The 19,811-nt window shown below is 43.5% G+C and overlaps 1 protein-coding gene across 4 annotated transcripts in view; it reads left to right on the top strand.

Annotated features, from left to right (window-relative positions):
* The first annotated feature begins 15,118 nt into the window (after positions 1 to 15,118).
* sez6l (seizure related 6 homolog (mouse)-like) overlaps positions 15,119 to 19,811 on the top strand; it is a 100,037-nt gene continuing 95,344 nt past the window's right edge. For all 4 annotated transcript variants that reach the window (XM_075455571.1, XM_075455570.1, XM_075455569.1 and 1 more), the window contains exon 1: positions 15,119 to 15,539. In XM_075455571.1, the coding sequence (XP_075311686.1) occupies positions 15,440 to 15,539 (100 nt within the window). In that variant the 5' untranslated portion in view covers positions 15,119 to 15,439. The remainder of the gene's footprint in view (positions 15,540 to 19,811) is intronic.

Genomic DNA, 19,811 nt, shown 5'->3' with positions numbered 1-19,811 from the left:
TAAGTTATCTGCCCTTAAGTTATCAGCCCTTAAGTTATCAGCCCTTAAGTTATCTGTCCTTAAGTTATCTGCCCTTATCTGCCCTTAAGTTATCTGCCCTTAAGTTATCAGCCCTTAAGTTATCAGCCCTTAAGTTATCTGCCCTTAAGTTATCTGCCCTTAAGTTATCTGTCCTTAAGTTATCTGCCCTTATCTGCCCTTAAGTTATCTGCCCTTAAGTTATCTGCCCTTAAGTTATCTGCCCTTAAGTTATCTGCCCTTATCTGCCCTTAAGTTATCTGCCCTTATCTGCCCTTAAGTTATCTGCCCTTAAGTTATCAGCCCTTAAGTTATCTGCCCTTAAGTTATCTGCCCTTAAGTTATCAGCCCTTAAGTTATCTGCCCTTATCTGCCCTTAAGTTATCTGCCCTTAAGTTATCTGTCCTTAAGTTATCTGTCCTTAAGTTATCTGCCCTTAAGTTATCTGCCCTTAAGTTATCTGTCCTTAAGTTATCTGTCCTTAAGTTATCTGCCCTTATCTGCCCTTAAGTTATCTGCCCTTAAGTTATCTGTCCTTAAGTTATCTGTCCTTAAGTTATCTGCCCTTAAGTTATCTGCCCTTAAGTTATCTGCCCTTAAGTTATCTGCCCTTATCTGCCCTTAAGTTATCTGCCCTTAAGTTATCAGCCCTTAAGTTATCTGCCCTTAAGTTATCTGCCCTTAAGTTATCTGCCCTTAAGTTATCTGTCCTTAAGTTATCTGCCCTTAAGTTATCTGCCCTTAAGTTATCTGCCCTTAAGTTATCTGTCCTTAAGTTATCAGCCCTTATCTGCCCTTAAGTTATCTGCCCTTAAGTTATCTGCCCTTAAGTTATCTGCCCTTATCTGCCCTTAAGTTATCTGCCCTTAAGTTATCTGTCCTTAAGTTATCTGCCCTTAAGTTATCTGCCCTTATCTGCCCTTAAGTTATCTGCCCTTAAGTTATCTGCCCTTAAGTTATCTGCCCTTAAGTTATCTGCCCTTATCTGCCCTTAAGTTATCTGCCCTTAAGTTATCTGCCCTTAAGTTATCTGCCCTTAAGTTATCTGCCCTTATCTGCCCTTAAGTTATCTGCCCTTAAGTTATCTGCCCTTAAGTTATCTGCCCTTAAGTTATCAGCCCTTAAGTTATCTGCCCTTAAGTTATCTGCCCTTAAGTTATCTGCCCTTATCTGCCCTTAAGTTATCTGCCCTTAAGTTATCTGCCCTTAAGTTATCTGCCCTTATCTGCCCTTAAGTTATCTGTCCTTAAGTTATCTGTCCTTAAGTTATCTGCCCTTAAGTTATCTGTCCTTAAGTTATCTGTCCTTAAGTTATCTGCCCTTAAGTTATCTGCCCTTAAGTTATCTGTCCTTAAGTTATCTGCCCTTAAGTTATCTGCCCTTAAGTTATCTGCCCTTAAGTTATCTGTCCTTAAGTTATCTGCCCTTAAGTTATCTGCTCTTAAGTTATCTGCCCTTAAGTTATCTGCCCTTAAGTTATCAGCCCTTAAGTTATCTGCCCTTAAGTTATCTGCCCTTAAGTTATCAGCCCTTATCTGCCCTTAAGTTATCTGCTCTTAAGTTATCTGCCCTTAAGTTATCTGCCCTTAAGTTATCAGCCCTTAAGTTATCTGCCCTTAAGTTATCTGCCCTTAAGTTATCTGTCCTTAAGTTATCAGCCCTTATCTGCCCTTAAGTTATCTGTCCTTAAGTTATCTGCCCTTAAGTTATCTGCCCTTAAGTTATCTGTCCTTAAGTTATCTGCCCTTAAGTTATCTGCCCTTAAGTTATCTGCCCTTAAGTTATCTGTCCTTAAGTTATCAGCCCTTATCTGCCCTTAAGTTATCTGCCCTTAAGTTATCTGCCCTTATCTGCCCTTAAGTTATCTGCCCTTATCTGCCCTTAAGTTATCTGCCCTTAAGTTATCTGCCCTTATCTGCCCTTAAGTTATCTGCCCTTAAGTTATCTGCCCTTAAGTTATCTGCCCTTATCTGCCCTTAAGTTATCTGTCCTTAAGTTATCAGCCCTTAAGTTATCAGCCCTTAAGTTATCTGCCCTTAAGTTATCTGCCCTTAAGTTATCTGTCCTTAAGTTATCTGCCCTTAAGTTATCTGCCCTTAAGTTATCTGCCCTTAAGTTATCTGCCCTTAAGTTATCTGCCCTTATCTGCCCTTAAGTTATCTGCCCTTAAGTTATCTGCCCTTATCTGCCCTTAAGTTATCTGCCCTTAAGTTATCTGTCCTTAAGTTATCAGCCCTTAAGTTATCTGTCCTTAAGTTATCAGCCCTTAAGTTATCTGTCCTTAAGTTATCTGCCCTTAAGTTATCTGTCCTTAAGTTATCAGCCCTTAAGTTATCTGCCCTTAAGTTATCAGCCCTTAAGTTATCTGCCCTTAAGTTATCTGTCCTTAAGTTATCTGCCCTTAAGTTATCTGCCCTTAAGTTATCTGCCCTTAAGTTATCTGTCCTTAAGTTATCTGCCCTTAAGTTATCTGTCCTTAAGTTATCTGCCCTTAAGTTATCTGTCCTTAAGTTATCTGCCCTTAAGTTATCTGTCCTTAAGTTATCTGCCCTTAAGTTATCTGTCCTTAAGTTATCTGCCCTTAAGTTATCTGCCCTTAAGTTATCTGTCCTTAAGTTATCAGCCCTTAAGTTATCTGCCCTTAAGTTATCTGCCCTTAAGTTATCTGTCCTTAAGTTATCTGCCCTTAAGTTATCTGCCCTTAAGTTATCTGCCCTTAAGTTATCTGTCCTTAAGTTATCTGCCCTTAAGTTATCTGCCCTTAAGTTATCTGCCCTTAAGTTATCAGCCCTTAAGTTATCTGCCCTTAAGTTATCTGCCCTTAAGTTATCAGCCCTTATCTGCCCTTAAGTTATCTGCCCTTAAGTTATCTGCCCTTAAGTTATCTGTCCTTAAGTTATCTGCCCTTAAGTTATCTGCCCTTAAGTTATCTGTCCTTAAGTTATCTGCCCTTAAGTTATCTGCCCTTAAGTTATCTGCCCTTAAGTTATCTGTCCTTAAGTTATCAGCCCTTATCTGCCCTTAAGTTATCTGCCCTTAAGTTATCTGCCCTTATCTGCCCTTAAGTTATCTGCCCTTAAGTTATCTGCCCTTATCTGCCCTTAAGTTATCTGCCCTTAAGTTATTTAATTTTAGTTGTTTAGGATAAATTGGTTAGTAATTAATTAATAATTGTTTTTTCACACGTAAATTTGCAGGTTTCAGGGAGCTCTGGACGCACCAATCGGTGGTCACATGGTTTTATATCAGTTTATTAGTCAATCAGTGGGTGAACGGGTGAACGCGTGAACAGGTGAGCAGGTGAGCAGGTGAACAGGTGAACGGGTGAACGGGTGAGCAGGTGAACAGGTGAACGGGTGAACAGTTGAACGGGTGAACGGGTGAACGGGTGAGCAGGTGAACGGGTGAACAGGTGAACGGGTGAACGGGTGAGCAGGTGAACAGGTGAACGGGTGAACAGTTGAACGGGTGAACGGGTGAACGCGTGAACAGGTGAGCAGGTGAGCAGGTGAACAGGTGAACGGGTGAACGGGTGAGCAGGTGAACAGGTGAACGGGTGAACAGTTGAACGGGTGAACGGGTGAACGGGTGAGCAGGTGAAGAGGTGAGCAGGTGAAGGGGTGAACGGGTGAGCAGGTGAACAGTTGAACGGGTGAACGGGTGAGCGGGTGAGCAGGTGAACAGGTGAGCAGGTGAACGGGTGAGCAGGTGAACAGTTGAACAGGTGAACGGGTGAACGGGTGAACGGGTGAACGGGTGAGCAGGTGAACAGGTGAACGGGTGAACGGGTGAACGGGTGAAGAGGTGAAGAGGTGAACGGGTGAAGGGGTGGAAAGAGGTGAACGGGTGAAGGGGTGAAGGGGTGAACAGGTGAACAGGTGAACGGGTGAGCAGGTGAACAGGTGAACGGGTGAACGGGTGAGCAGGTGAACAGGTGAACGGGTGAACGGGTGAGCGGGTGAACGGGTGAACGGGTGAGCAGGTGAACGGGTGAGCGGGTGAACGGGTGAACGGGTGAGCGGGTGAACGGGTGAACGGGTGAACGGGTGAACGGGTGAGCAGGTGAACGGGTGAACGGGTGAGCAGGTGAACGGGTGAACGGGTGAAGAGGTGAACGGGTGAACGGGTGAAGGGGTGAAGAGGTGAAGGGGTGAAGAGGTGAACGGGTGAACGGGTGAACGGGTGAAGAGGTGAACGGGTGAACGGGTGAAGAGGTGAACGGGTGAACAGGTGAACGGGTGAAGGGGTGAAGAGGTGAACGGGTGAACGGGTGAACGGGTGAAGGGGTGAAGAGGTGAACGGGTGAACAGGTGAACGGGTGAACGGGTGAAGAGGTGAAAGGGTGAACAGGTGAACGGGTGAAGGGGTGAAGAGGTGAACGGGTGAAGGGGTGAAGGGGTGAAGAGGTGAACGGGTGAAGAGGTGAACGGGTGAACAGGTGAACGGGTGAACGGGTGAAGAGGTGAACGGGTGAAGAGGTGAACGGGTGAACGGGTGAACGGGTGAACGGGTGAAGAGGTGAACGGGTGAACGATGTGAAGGGGTAAAGAGGTGAACGGGTGAAGAGGTGAACAGGTGAACGGGTGAACGGGTGAACGGGTGAAGGGGTGAAGAGGTGAACGGGTGAAGAGGTGAACGGGTGAACAGGTGAACGGGTGAACGGGTGAACGGGTGAAGAGGTGAACGGGTGAACAGGTGAACGGGTGAAGGGGTGAAGAGGTGAAGGGGTGAAGGGGTGAAGAGGTGAACGGGTGAAGAGGTGAACGGGTGAAGAGGTGAACGGGTGAACGGGTGAAGGGGTGAAGAGGTGAACGGGTGAACAGGTGAACGGGTGAACGGGTGAAGAGGTGAAGGGGTGAACGGGTGAACGGGTGAAGAGGTGAACGGGTGAACGGGTGAAGGGGTGAACAGGTGAACTGGTGAACGGGTGAAGAGGTGAGCGGGTGAACAGGTGAACGGGTGAATAGGTGAACAGGTGAACGGGTGAACGGGTGAACAGGTGAACAGGTGAACAGGTGAACGGGTGAACGGGTGAACGGTGAATAGGTGAACGGGTGAACGGGTGAACAGGTGAACAGGTGAACGGGTGAACGGGTGAACAGGTGAACGGGTGAACGGGTGAACAGGTGAACAGGTGAACAGGTGAACGGGTGAACGGGTGAACAGGTGAACAGGTGAACGGGTGAACGGGTGAACGGGTGAACGGGTGAACAGGTGAACGGGTGAACGGGTGAACAGGTGAACGGGTGAACGGGTGAACAGGTGAACAGGTGAACGGGTGAACAGGTGAACAGGTGAACGGGTGAACAGGTGAACGGGTGAACGGGTGAACGGGTGAACAGGTGAACAGGTGAACGGGTGAAATGGTGAGCGGGTGAACGGGTGAACAGGTGAACGGGTGAAGGGGTGAACAGGTGAACGGGTGGGGCAATCAGGCAGAAAGTGTGAGCATCAGAGCAGGGGGAGGGTGAGGCAGGAAGGATCCTGTGAAGCTGCCATGTTTGCTTTTACCTGCAAACTTGGAATAAATCCATGATGATGTACTTTTTTGGACGTTTCGGACCTTTTTGTAAACCAGAAACCCTGAAGTGCATCATGTGACTATTTGAGTTGTGTTCATTTTTAGTTCGGTCGCCTTTTAGTCCAAAGTTTTTCTGTTATTTTACAGACAGATAGTCAGTACAGCTGGACTGCAGAAATGTTGGAGCTGTGAAACAGCAGCGTTTCAGAGCCTCTGGCGTGTTAAAGCGTGCACACTTCTGTGCTTCGGCAGACCTGCAGAGGAGTTTATGACTCATTAATCCCCTTTTAAACGTCTCCTCCTATGTTCAGTGCTTTTACTGTGAATGCCTGGGAGGATATTTGGATTATCCCCACATTAACGTGTGTTCTCCAGCAGTTTAAATGACTTTAAACAAACTTCGGCTCCCCGCTGCGTGCTGATTGGCTCCGGTCTTGACCTAATTATCTTTTCTGGATTACAGACCTCTTGATAATCTAATTTGAACGATGTTCAGAGTTTATAAGAGCGTCTCATCAGGCGTTAAACTGATCCAAACACATTATTTAGATTTAATTACAGCTTCAGTGTTAGAACACGCAGAGAATTCAGATTCTGAGACAACAAAGCTGTGAAATGTTCTCTCTGTTCAGCCAGTTTTTCATCATCCGGCTCAAACAGAACAGCTCCGAAGCTTTTTCACACCCATACTTACGGATCAGAGCTCACTTCTCTGAGCCAGAAGGACATATTTACATAAACTTTAACGTTTCCTGATATTTGATTCAAACCTTTAAATGTTTTACTTTAACTTTGCACCTCTGGGAAGTAAAGAAAGCAGGAGAATGTTTAGTTTTTATTCTTTACTGTTAAAAAAAACACCCTGCTGCTCTGTACTGTCACATTAAAGGGACAGTTCGCCTCTTTTGATATGAAGCTGTATGACATCCATTATCAGCAACATCATTTATGAACATTTTCTTGTATCTCATTACACTTAATATAAGACACAACTGCCTAACAAGCACCATTTCAGCCAGATATAGGGACTTGTTTGAAGACAATACATCTGGAATATCTTCTTAAATGAAAAAGTCTTGAAAACAAATTGTTTTGAGTCACATATCATATGAAACAAGCTTTTTTTGACATTTGAAGAGGTTTTTAAGCTAATTTCAAGATCACTTTTAACTCAAAAGTCCTAAATATCACATCTTATTTCAAGAAATCTTGACAAGCCAATTTTCACTAGTTCCATCGACAGATTGTTTTTCTTATTTCAAGCAAAAATGTCTTTTATTTGTTGTTTTTTTTACTTATTTTTGGAGGGGCAATTGTTCCAGTGTGATGCAAATGTATTACTCTGTTGAACGCATTTTGTTCTGAGAAGCAAAACGCTTTATTTTTTAAACCCCAGCCAACTAGCCGGACTACCTTCATCAACACCAAAACGAGGCTGGAACTCTGCTCACAGGACGCAGCAGGGGGTAAGAAGATGTTCAGAAATGATGTTGCTGATATGGGATGTTACACAGCTTCATGTCAGAAGAGGCGAACTGTCCCTTTAAGTTTGTGTCTGATTTCCACAAGTCAGGTAGAATAAAAGCTCAGTTAGTTTGATTCTGATCTTAATTGGCCCCAAATCACCGGGCTTCACACTCAGTGGGGTCACATGGCTCTGAAAGGATCGGATTATTGGCTAAATTAGTCTGAGTGTTATTTAGCCATTAATCCGATCCAATTCTTAGTCAGATTAAGGTGTCTACATGCACTTACATCCTGAAACATCCCATAGTTAAGCTGCTATAGGCCCAGACTGCTGGGGGGCCTCATCTGTCACACCTTTCCTCACTTTACTCTCTTTATGTATATGTGATATTATTGTGGTCATTAAAGCGGAAGTAGGCAACTTTTTTTTAGTCATATTAGCTTGAACTGTCATGGGATTCTGGAAGTAGAATATTAAATAGGCTGTTTAGGAAAAATAACGAAATCTGTAGCTCCCTCTGAAGCCTGTAATCATGCTTGCAAAAACCGAGCGCTCCCGGCTGTTTTTAACCAATCACGTTAGGGTGGAGGAATCCTACCTGTCAATCACAGCTTGTGCACACGCTGCTGAGCGTGAGTCTGCCCCAGCTTGTGTGCGCGCACACTGGTGTGAAATCACGTGCACAACCTCGTCCACAGAGGGGGAGGGGTTTGGGGGGCGAATCGGAGCTTGTTAGAGGTTGGGGGAGGGACCTGGAAGTTGTATCAGTTCCAATTTTCCGACTTTAGACTCGTAATTTTGAAAACTTGCCGACGGCAGCTTTAACTCGTGTTTCCCTGTTCCAACAGGTATCCTTTGAATGGTGTTACAGTGGTTTTTTCCCCTCTTTTCTGTCTTCTCAAACCCCAGCTGGTGGAGGCGGATGGCCACCCTTCCTGAGTCTGGTTCTGCCAGAGGTTTCTTCCTGTTAAAAGGGAGTCGTTTCTCTCCACAGTCGCCTCAGGCACGCTCAGGCCGGGAGATTGGACCGAAAAACAAAAAGTTTTCAGTGCAATCTGTTGGTTTTCTTAGCTAGGAAATTGTTTTTGAATTGGCTCTATATGAACGAATCGGATTATTTTATGAATAATTATGATTTCAATGAATTGAATTCCAATTGGACTTTATTATCTAAGTGCCTTGAGATGACATTTGTTGTATTTGGCGCTATATAAATAAAAATGAATTGAATTGAATTGAACTTAATAACTCAGTCTGATTGTAGTTTAGCCAATAATCCGATCCTGTCAGTGCCATGTGACATCCAGCTTTGTGCCTGTGAGGCGGAAGAAAATAAAGACGATCTAAGTTTCTGTAACACAGAAACCTGACGGTGGTGAAAGTTTTTTCTGCTGCCCTCAGGTGTGACAGCTCCTCTGGGGTTACCTTCCTCCAGCTTTCTCCGGGCTGAGCAGAAATCCTGCACACTGAGCCCGGTGGTCCTCACTGGTTGTTGCTGTATGATTCACAGTAATCGGCCTGTGTGTGGCGCGCTCTCTCTGATCGAACCTCCTGTCAGCAGCTAACGACTTCCCTTAAATCCTGTTTATGTTCCCCGAGCTCTCTTAATGAAACTGATGAGGGGAGACAAACAGAATTAAAGGCAGGCAGTTAATAAGTGGTGTGTGTGCTGACTGCCGGCTGAAGCTGTAGATCATTAATCTGATCATTAAGATAACTGGCAATCTGATCCAATCTGATCCAATCTGAGCCAATCTGAGCCAGTCTGAGCCAGTCTGAGGCAGAATAACGGATGCATTGTTTGGGTTCCTTCTGTCCCTGACAGTCTGCAGCAGAAGCAGAACTCAGTAAAGCGTCCTGCTCACTGACCGAAAACATCGTCTCCAGCAGCTTTTGTGCACATTGTGCAGAACATAATGTGGTCTGAGTGGTGCGCGTGCACGTGAGAAGGAGCGCTTTGTTTTTCTTCCTGTTGTCTGTTTCCCGGCCTGTCAGCACTCTGTTAGTTCTGCTTCTTCTGTTAAACATTCTGTTTGTTTGCTCTGAAAAGTGTCTCCTGTGAAGCATTTTAAATAATCTACTAATCAAAAACACGCAACTAAAGATATTCAGATGAACATTTACATTTGCTCTGAGATTAATAAAAATTCAAAACTAACATTTCTGCATTTTTCTTGCCCTGCTTATTTTGCTTTCATTAGTTAGCACCATACAAGTAACTGAATGATGGCGTTAAAGGGCAGCAGGAGAAAGCCTCTTCTCTCTAAAAAGAACATGGCAGCACAGCTTAGGTTTGCAAAGCTGCATCTGAACAAACCACAAGACTTCTGGAACAATGTCCTTTGGACAGAGCAGACCAAAGTGGAGATGTTTGCTCAGAATGCACAGCAGCACGTTTGGAGGAAACCAAACACAGCATATCAACACAAACACCTCACACCAGCTGTAAAGCACGGTGGTGGAGGGCTGATGATCTGGTCTAGTCTATAGTCTGTAATCTGTAGTTTGTAGCCTGTAGTCTGTAGTTTGTAGCCTGTAGTCTGTAGTTTGTAGCCTGCAGACTGTAGTTTGTAGCCTTTAGTCTGTAGCCTGTAGCCTGTAGTCTGTAGTTTGTAGCCTGTAGTCTGTAGTTTGTAGCCTGTAGTCTGTAGTTTGTAGCCTGCAGACTGTAGTTTGTAGCCTGTAGTCTTTAGCCTGTAGCCTGTAGTCTGTAGTTTGTAGCCTGTAGCCTGTAGTTTGTAGCCTGTAGTCTGTAGCCTGTAGTCTGTAGCCTGTAGCCTGTAGTCTGTAGTTTGTAGCCTGTAGTTTGTAGCCTGTAGCCTGCAGCCTGTAGCCTGTAGTTTGTAGCCTGTAGTCTTAAGTCTGTAGCCTGTAGTTTGTAACCTGTAGTCTGTAGCCTGTAGTTTGTAGCCTGTAGTCTGTAGTTTGTAGCCTGTAGTCTGTAGCCTGTAGCCTGCAGCCTGTAGTTTGTAGCCTGTAGCCTGTAGTCTTTAGTCTGTAGCCTGTAGTTTGTAACCTGTAGTCTGTAGCCTGTAGTTTGTAGCCTGTAGTTTGTAACGTGTAGCCTGTAGTTTGTAGCCTGTAGTTTGTAGCCTGTAGCCTGTAGTCTTTAGTCTGTAGCCTGTAGTTTGTAACCTGTAGTCTGTAGCCTGTAGTTTGTAGCCTGTAGTTTGTAACGTGTAGCCTGTAGTCTGTAGCCTGTAGTTTGTAGCCTGTAGCCTTAAGTCTGTAGTCTGTAGCCTGTAGTCTGTAGCCTGTAGTATTTAGCCTGTAGCCTGTAGTTTGTAACCTGTAGTCTGTAGCCTGTAGTTTGTAGCCTGTAGCCTGTAGCCTGCAGCCTGTAGCCTGTAGTATTTAGCCTGTAGCCTGTAGTTTGTAACCTGTAGTCTGTAGCCTGTAGTCTGTAGTTTGTAGCCTGTAGTATGTAGCCTGTAGTTTGTAGCCTGTAGTCTGTAGTTTGTAGCCTGTAGCCTGTAGTCTTTAGCCCGTAGTTTGTAGCCTGTAATTTGTAGCCTGTAGCTTGTAGCCTGTAGCCTGTAGTCTGTAGCCTGTAGTTTGTAGCCTGTAGTCTGTAGTTTGTAGCCTGTAGCCTGTAGTCTGTAGCCTGTAGTTTGTAGCATGTAGCCTGTAGTTTGTAGCCTGTAGCTTGCAGTCTGTAGTCTGTAGCATGTAGCCTGTAGCCTATAGCCTGTAGTTTGTAACCTGTAGTCTGTAGCCTGTAGTTTGTAGCCTGTAGTCTGTAGCTTGTAGCCTGTAGTTTGTAGCCTGTAATTTGTAGCTTTGTAGTTTATAGCCTGTAGCCTGTAGTCTGTAGCCTGTAGTCTGTAGTTTGCAGCCTGTAGTTTGTAGCTTATAGCCTGTTGCCTGTAGCTTGTAGCTTGTAGCTTGTAGCTCATCCTTTCCAACAGCGGCTCTGAGCGGGGAACCTGCCTCAGAAACTCTCTGTCCTGCAGAGGCTCTCTGCCTACTCGTCTCCTCACTTCACAGGAATCCTTAATGAAAACACGACAGCAGCGTGAGAACCAGGAGGAAAATCTACAGATCAGGGAGATGAGATTGTGGGTAAAATGGAGGAGGGACTACAGGCAGAGAGACGAGGAGACGGGCTGAGGATGGATGGGAGGGGCAGGGCGGCCGATCTTCCACAGAAATAATGATATCTCTTCTCCGTCTGATCGTTTTATTCTTATCTGAGATGAAGGAGACGCTCTGCCTGCTGGCAGGCGGCCACTCCTCTGAGGTCCAGCATCCCGAAGCACAAAGCAGACCGCTGCTGAACCTGTTTCTGCTTTTATCACATTTAATCTGCAGAACTGTGAGATTCAGTTTAATGCATCGTGTTGGTAACTCACGGGTTCAACTAACCCAACCTTAAGCTCGCTGTAGCACCGCCTGGAAAATAAAACCCAGAGGTGGGCGGTAACGAGTTACATTTACTTGAGTAAGTTTTTGAAAACATTATACTTCTAGGAGTAGTTTTAAATCTCTATACTTTTTACTTTTACTTGAGTAGATGTGTGCAGCAGAAGCTGTCCTCTTACTCCGCTACATTAGGCTACAATGAGCTGGTTACTTTTCTTCTTACCTCTTTGGTATTCTACGCCTCATTATTTTTATCCCCCCGCGTACGCCTCATTTTAATGTTTTATTCTGACAGAGAGAGAGACTTCCGCCAAAGGCTCTACCACCTGACTGTGTTCCACCAATCAGACGCAGCCGTGCAGTCTGGTCACGTGACCGTACTCAATCTCAGCGGCGGGACGGGTTAGCTTTAGCATTAGCAGTCGCAGCAAACAAACAAAGAAACAGATGAAAAATGTCAGAACCAACGGTGGGAAATGAAGACGCAGACGAGGCCTCATACTGAAAGCATGTTTACCTTACAAAGAGTGAGAAACAGCAGCTACATTATGTGTCTTCTGCGTCAACCAAAACAAACGCACATTTCAGCAGAGCTAAATAAAAGCCTGCGAGCAACAGACTTTTACAAAATAAAAGCCTGTGAGCTACAGACTTTTACAATAATAAAATAAATAATAAAACAGGTCTGTGGCGTAGTGGGTTGAGCAGGCACCCCATGTACAGAGGCTATAGTCCTCGCTGCAGCTGGCCCCGGTTCCAGTCCCGCATCGGACGGCCCTGTGCTGCATGTTGTTCCCCCTCTCTCTGCGAAGATGTTTTTTTTTTAAATAAATAATAAAACCTGCGTTAATGCATGATAAAATATTAATCGGCGTTAAATAATTAACGAGTTAACTCGCCCAGCCCTACTGATTATGAATGTTTTCTTGGACATTTAGGAGGGACAGAATAAAGAGTCCTTCCTTGGCTCCATGCTTGTATCTGGGACTCCTGCATGTGTCTGCTCTCCACACTTTAACTCCCTGTCGGCCTGTCCAGGTGTATCCGAGGCTCAGATAGGAGTGAAGAACCCTCCGGCAGCAGCCAGGCAGCTGTTGAAGCAGCCTTTAATGAGGTGTGTGTCACCTCCTGCTGGGAACCAGGAGCCTGAAATCCAGCCGATTCACAGATGGACTCACAGCCCCTCAGTTCCTGCACGTCTGTCTACAGAAAGGCTTCCTGAACTATGTTTCTGAGTCATTCATCATGTCTTAAAGAAGAGTAAAAACAGAGGTAATGAGAGTTTTCTTATTCCAAAAGAAAGCTTTAACGGCTGCTGCTCCAGATAGCAGCAACATGTGGCCCAGCGAGCTCAGCCCAGTTATCTCATTCTGAGGATGGATCACCCGGAGCCACAAACCCTCAGAGGATCATTACAAACTCTGCAGCTTCCTTTACATGCACACAACATCTCAGCTCATCTCCCAGCTCCTTTGTTTTTAATTCCACAGTCTGCAGAGTCCCTCTTATGGCTTTAACTTTGTGTTTTCTGTCCAACAGCGACGTGCAGCAGCTGCTCGGTGCCGAACAGAGACAGAAACCACTGCTGGGGAACACAGTGGAGCATTAAGCAGCTAAAGAGCCGCACATTTCCCCCCGGAGATGCATCATTAACAGCTGAAACAGAGAAATACTTCACATAGACTCAAAACAATGTCCCTAATGTTTCCCTGGATCTGCTCAATGTTTAAAAAAACAGAACTGTAGATTCATGATTGCTTTAAAAAAGATGCCAAATCATAATGTTTCCAGATGTCTACACTGGAAAAAATGCCCCTCCAAAAATAAGTAAAAAAAACAACAAATAAAAGACGTTTTTGCTTGAAATAAGCCAAAAAATCTGCCAATGGAACTAGTGAAAATCGGCTTGTCCAAATTTCTTGAAATAAGATGTGATATTTGGGACTTTTGAGATAAAAGTGATCTTGAAATTAGCTTAAAAACCTCTTCAAATGTAAAAAAAAAAGCTTGTTTCATATGACATGTGACTCAAAACAATTTGTTTTCAAGACTTTTTCATTTAACAAGATATTCCAGATGTATTGTCTTCAAACAAGTCCCTATATCTGGCTGAAATGGTGCTTGTTAGGCAGTTGTGTCTTATATCAAGTGTAATGAGATATTTTGACTAGAAATGAGACAAATATACCTGGTAAGACTTTGATTTTTTTTTCCAGTGTAACTTTGTTGTAACAGCTCCAGAAGAGCAGATTTTAAATCTAATTTAAACTAATGTAAGGTACAGTCATGGTGAGCAGACAAAAGACTGAACAAGTATGGCTTGTGTAGAAGGGCTGCAGGAGAAAGCTTCTCTCTAAAAAGAACATGGCAGCACAGCTTCGGTTTGCAAAGCTGCATCTGAACAAACCACAAGACTTCTGGAACAATGATTCCTTTGGACAGAGCAGACCAAAGTGGAGATGTTTGCTCATGATGCTCAGCAGCAGAAAAAAAAGCCAAATCTGTTGTTTCTGAATCTGTTGAAGCTTTTATTAACTTGTTATTAACAGGCACAAAGTACTGTAAAGTACTGTAAAATACTATAAAATAATGTAGAATACTATAGAATACTTTAAAAAACTGTAAAATACTGTAGAATATTATAAAATACTGTATAATACTATAGAATACAGTAAAATACTATAGAATACTATTAAATACTGTAGAAGACTGTAAAAAACTGTAAAAAAGTGTAGAATATTATAAAATACTGTAAAATACTATAGAATACTGTAAAATACTATAAAATACTATAAAATGCTTTAAAATACTGTAAAACATTGTAAAATACTATAAAATATTGTAAAACACTGTAAAATAAAATACTGTAAAATACTACAAAATACTATAAAATACTGTAAAATACTATAAAATACTGTAAAACACTGTAAAATAAAATACTGTAAAAGACTATAAAATACTGTAAAAATACTGTGAAATACTATAAAATCCTGTAAAACACTGTAAAATAAAAAACTGTAAAATACTATAAAATACTGTACAATAAAATACTGTAAAATACTATGAAATGCTGTAAAATACTGTAAAATACTGTAGAATAAAATACTGTAAAATACTATGAAATACTGTAAAATACTATAGAATACTATAAAATACTGTAAAATACTATAAAATACTGTAAAATACTATGAAATACTGTAAAATAAAATACTGTAAAATACTATAAAATACTGTAAAATACTATAGAATACTGTAAAATACTATAAAATACTGTAAAATACTATGAAATACTGTAAAATACTATAGAATACTATAAAATACTGTAAAATACTATAAAATACTGTAAAATACTATGAAATACTGTAAAATAAAATACCAAAAAATACTGTAAAATAAAATACCAAAAAATACTATAGAATACTGTAAAATACTATAAAATACTGTAAAATACTATAGAATACTGTAAAATACTCTAAAATACTCTAAAATACTACTGTAAAATACTATAGAATACTGTAGAATACAATGAACAACATCCACCCCTCTGTAAGTGTTTCCTGGTCACACTGCAGCCCCCCCAACTGTCACCCTGACACTCCGAACAAAAGTTTCATTATCATTAAGGTCACTGTGTGAGCTCGCCCGCACGCGCGCGCACAGAGGGGTGGGCGGGTGATAGATAGAGAGAGAGAGAGAGAGAGAGAGAGAGAGAGAGAGAGAGAGAGAGAGAGAGACAGTGCGTGTGACTGAGTGCGAGGAGGACAGCAGAGCACGCGGAGCAGAAAGGAGGACAGACCGGAGAAGAAAGGAGGACAGACCGGAGGACAGACCGGAGCAGAAAGGAGGACAGACCGGAGGACAGACCGGAGCAGAAAGGAGGACAGACCGGAGGACAGACCGGAGCAGAAAGGAGCAGAAGCTGCTCCTCAGGATGCTGCTCTGGACCTTCTCCGCCTCCAGCGGCTCCCCCTGACCGCCCACCGGGAGCTCACATCCCGGGATCTTATCTCTCTGATCTGGTTCCGGTGTCTCCGCGGCTTCTCTCTCCTCCGGACCGCTCAGCTGCCGCCATGCCGCCGGCCGCCTGCCCCGGACCCCGCAGCATCCTGCCGGTGGAGCTGTGGATCCTGGTGGGGATCGGGCTGCTGTGCAGCGGCGTCTCAGCGGGAGGTAAGGGCTCCTTTTTCTCTTTCTGAAACTCAGAACCCATCTCTGTGCTGGCTGGTGTTCAGGCGGAACACCGGCGGCTTGAGCTCAGTCAGCAACGCGCCTTTCGGGGCATCCCCGGCTTGTTCTGAGACGCTTAGTGGGAGTCTGAGGGGGAGTCTGAAATAAACGCCTCTGCAGGCTATTTATCGCGGGATGCACGCACGCTTACTGTGAGTGCATGTGGACCCGAGCCCACTCGTGTGCGTGGGAGCCCGGACGCAGAGCGAGAGATTACCTGTCAACAGGCGCTGCGGTTAAACACGCGCGGAGTGGGTGGCGGGGGGGATTCCGCGCAGCATCAGCACCAGCAGAAAAATGAGAAAACAGGCTGGCAGAAAGTGTGCAGAGGGAAGTTAGAGGCAGGGAACGGTGCGGATGCTGATGCAGGAGGGCACCACATCTTTCATTTATTCCGCTGGAGCCTTTATTTGTGTGAACGCACTGAAAATATGATGAGTATATGTCATGAAATATCTTCAGGGCTCATCAGGAGGCGACCTTGGTGATGTCTTCAGGGTTATTTGATGGAATGAGTGTTGGAAAATGACCTAAAATCGTCATGTTTAAGATTTGTTCAGATGGAATTGGGATTTCTTTACATCTATAAATGTGAAACATGGAGCTCTGGTCCCAGTTAACTGGTGACTAAACGGATTGTTTGCAGCAACTCGTGATTATTTTGGGACTCTTGTTGTGGAGTTACTGCATCACAAAGTGTGGCTGAGAGCAAAGGATGAAGGGTGCAATGCAAAGATGCTGGTGTGATCATCAGGTGCGTTTCATTTAACCTGAGAAGCAAATCTGACCACAATAACTGCGGGGGACACCCACAAAAACAAATATAACCTGTGGGAATATAATCTGTGGGAATATGATCTATACATTTATATATATATATATATATATATATAAAGAGGTTCAGAAGGTCCTTTGTCCCCACAGCCATAAGGCTTTATAACAGTGACTGCTGAGTTCTTCTCAAATTGATTGACTGATTTTTATTTATTTGTTTATTTTGTCATTTAGTCATTTATTATTATTTAGTTAGTAGTAGTATTATTATTGTTGTTTTATTGTCGTTAATATAATCATTGTGAATATTTAAAAAAGTGTTGAGCTACTTGACGAATTTGAATTTCCCCCATTGGGGGATGAATAAAGTATTTTTCTATTCTATTCTATAATCTGTGGGAATATAATCTGTGGGAATATAATCTGTGGGAATATCTGGGAAAACGAAGCGGAAACATCTGATGAGTCATTTGTATAAAGCGTTTGTTTCTGAGCTGGTGCTGTTTCACCTTTTCCTGTGGACGTCTTCTGTATGAGACTCAGGAACCAGCTCATAGATGCTGCTGAAAGTGGCCGGTTCTCGGGGTCTCGGGGCCCCAGGCCCTCCCTCTCTGAAAGCGATCTGTCACAGATTCCCGTTGGCCTCGGGCAGCCTCATCAGGAAGTGTGTAATCGGTGTGTTGGGTCACATCAGATAAAGCTGAGCAGAGAATGAAGGTTAGAGAAAAGCCCAAAAGGCATCGTGTGATCTCTCTCCATCCTAGGTGCTCCAATAGAAAGCAGCTGTGGTTCTTTTTTTAGCTCCAGCTGTTCTGTTCTGTTATAGCACTTTGAGATTCCGTATGAAATGAAAAGTGCTTTACAAATGTAATTGATTATTATTATTATTATTATTATTATTCTATTCAGGCACTAAGATTCTACACTGCAGGATGTATTTCAGCTTGTTGTGTCATTTCACCTGTTTGGTTTCTATCAGACACTTTAGATGCCAACAAAGATCTCTTTGTAAGGGTTAGGGTTAGGGTTAGTGTAGGGTTAGGGTAGCTTAACTTCCTTTACTCAAAGATCTCTTTGTTAGGTTAGGGCCGCACACATCATAGCTAAATGACCGTGAACGTGACTCATTCCTGCCTTGGAAAGAACATCCTGCCTTTCTGTTTACTTTCTTTTTTTCTGTTTTCTTTTCTGTTTACTTTAAAAAGCCTCAGTGTCCTCCTGAGGAGGAAGGCGGGGGGTGCAGATAGGAACATCACGCTCCGGGCTGTCAGCCAAGGCTTCCCAGCTCCACACTCCATGCTTCTCTCAGTTCTTCACTCACTAAGACTGTCGCTTCCTGGTTGAGCTCAGGCATTACTTGGTCTGCGTTCGAAACCACCTACTACATACTACATACTGCATACTGCATACTACATACTGCATACTGCATGCTACATACTACATACTACATACTGCATACTACATACTGCATACTGCATGCTACATACTACATACTACATACTGCATACTGCATACTGCATACTACATACTACATACTGCATACTGCATACCACATACTGCACACTGTATACTACATACTACATACTACATACTGCATACTACATACTGCATACTGCATACTGCATACTACATACTACATACTACATACTGCATACTGCATTCTGCATACTACATACTGCATACTACATACTACATACCACATACTGCATACTGCATTCTGCATACTACATACTGCATACTGCATGCTACATACTACATACTGCATACTGCATACTACATACTGTATACTGCATACTGCATACTACATACTGCATACTGCATACTACATACTGCATACTGCATACTGCATACTGCATACTACATACTGCATACTGCATACTACATACTACATACTGCATACTGCATACTACATACTGCATACTGCATACTACATACTACATACTGCATACTGCATACTACATACTGCATACTACATACTACATACTACATACTGCATACTGCATACTACATATTGCATACTACATACTCATTGATCAGACAGTATGCAGAGCGTTTACCCACAATGCATTTGGCTCCTGCCCGAGCCGAAATCAGCCGGCCTGAAGCTGATTTCTCTTAAGCTCTAAACTCTGTAAACTTTAGCAACATTTGAAACATTTTCAGGAGAGAAAGTAGTCGTTTAGATCCCCAACGTGTTGAAAACCTGACAAAATACCGGCTGTTTACAATTTTGTTCCCACGAATTCGGCGCTACTAAAGCTAGCTGCAGTGAGCAACGCGCTTCCGGTTATTTTCACAAAATAAAATACCCGTTGCCTTTTATCATAGGGAAAGCCATTACCATACAATTGGTGCTTTTGTTTTGAAAACAGGAAGTGAACCTACCCTCGTTGTAGCTAGCTTGAAACTGCCGTTTTGACAGGAAATGACGATCGGCGACGTCACGTTATGTTGCATCTTGGGTAGTTTGAGTATGAGTAGTAACCTCATGATGCATACCCAACATTTCAGAGAATCTAGTATGCATCCGGGAACTTAAAAAAGTTAAAGTTAGTAGGAGTAGTAGGAGAAGTATGCGGTTTCGAACACAGCCTTGGTATGGATTGGTGTTATGGACGCCATTTGGTCGGCAGCCTTGGTGACAGCAGAGCACTTCTGGGACTTCCTGATGCGGTTTATGCAGTGAAACCAGTTGGTCAGAGTTGGTCAAAGATCCGTGTTTAGGCTGGAATGGAGGACGGTTGAGTTTCATCATGTTTCTGGGATCTTTTGCAGAGAGTCTGCAGCTGAAGCAGCCTCTGAACGAGTCTTTTCTGATCATGTTTAATGAGCTTCAAACTGTTTGAATGTTGCTGTAACTGATGAACTGCAGCTTCCTGTCACACACGTTTAACAGGCAGCACATATGACTCAACAAAGCTCTAATGGTGCCTTTTAAAGTGTCGCACTTCATTGTGTCTTCTCTGCTGAAGTGCCACGAGCAGAATCAGCTCCTCGGTGATTTATTTAGTTGAGCGTTCAGCTGCAAAGGGCAGCCGCACACACAGCTCCTCGGTCCGCTGTCGGGCCGGTGATGGACGGGTTGGTAATGCATGTGGATGCTGTTTGATGAACAGAAAGGAAACCCGAGCAGACGGAGACGCAGAAGTCGTGGAGTCACGATGATTCAAAGCAAAGTTTCAGGCAGGTTTCAGTGGCTGCTGTTGGGAATAAACACTTTAAGTGGCATCCCTCCACTACAAGACAGATTTATGTTTCTGAACTGTTTTTATCCCTCCAGCTTTCAATAAAAAGGCCAAGTTACGATTATTCAGATTTTAATAAAATCAATATGGAAAAAGCAGCTCCGCAGACCTTTAGAGGCCGAACTGCTTTTTAGTGTTTATGGCAGCAAAAAGAAGCTGCAGGTGCTCGGGTTCCAAAGATGCGGAAAATGTCCGG

This window comes from Odontesthes bonariensis, chromosome 22 (assembly GCF_027942865.1).
Source record: "Odontesthes bonariensis isolate fOdoBon6 chromosome 22, fOdoBon6.hap1, whole genome shotgun sequence".
In the NCBI taxonomy this organism is placed as follows: Eukaryota; Metazoa; Chordata; class Actinopteri; order Atheriniformes; family Atherinopsidae; genus Odontesthes; species Odontesthes bonariensis.
Note: the sequence above shows the minus strand (reverse complement) of the source record. Positions and strands in the feature narration are given on the sequence as shown.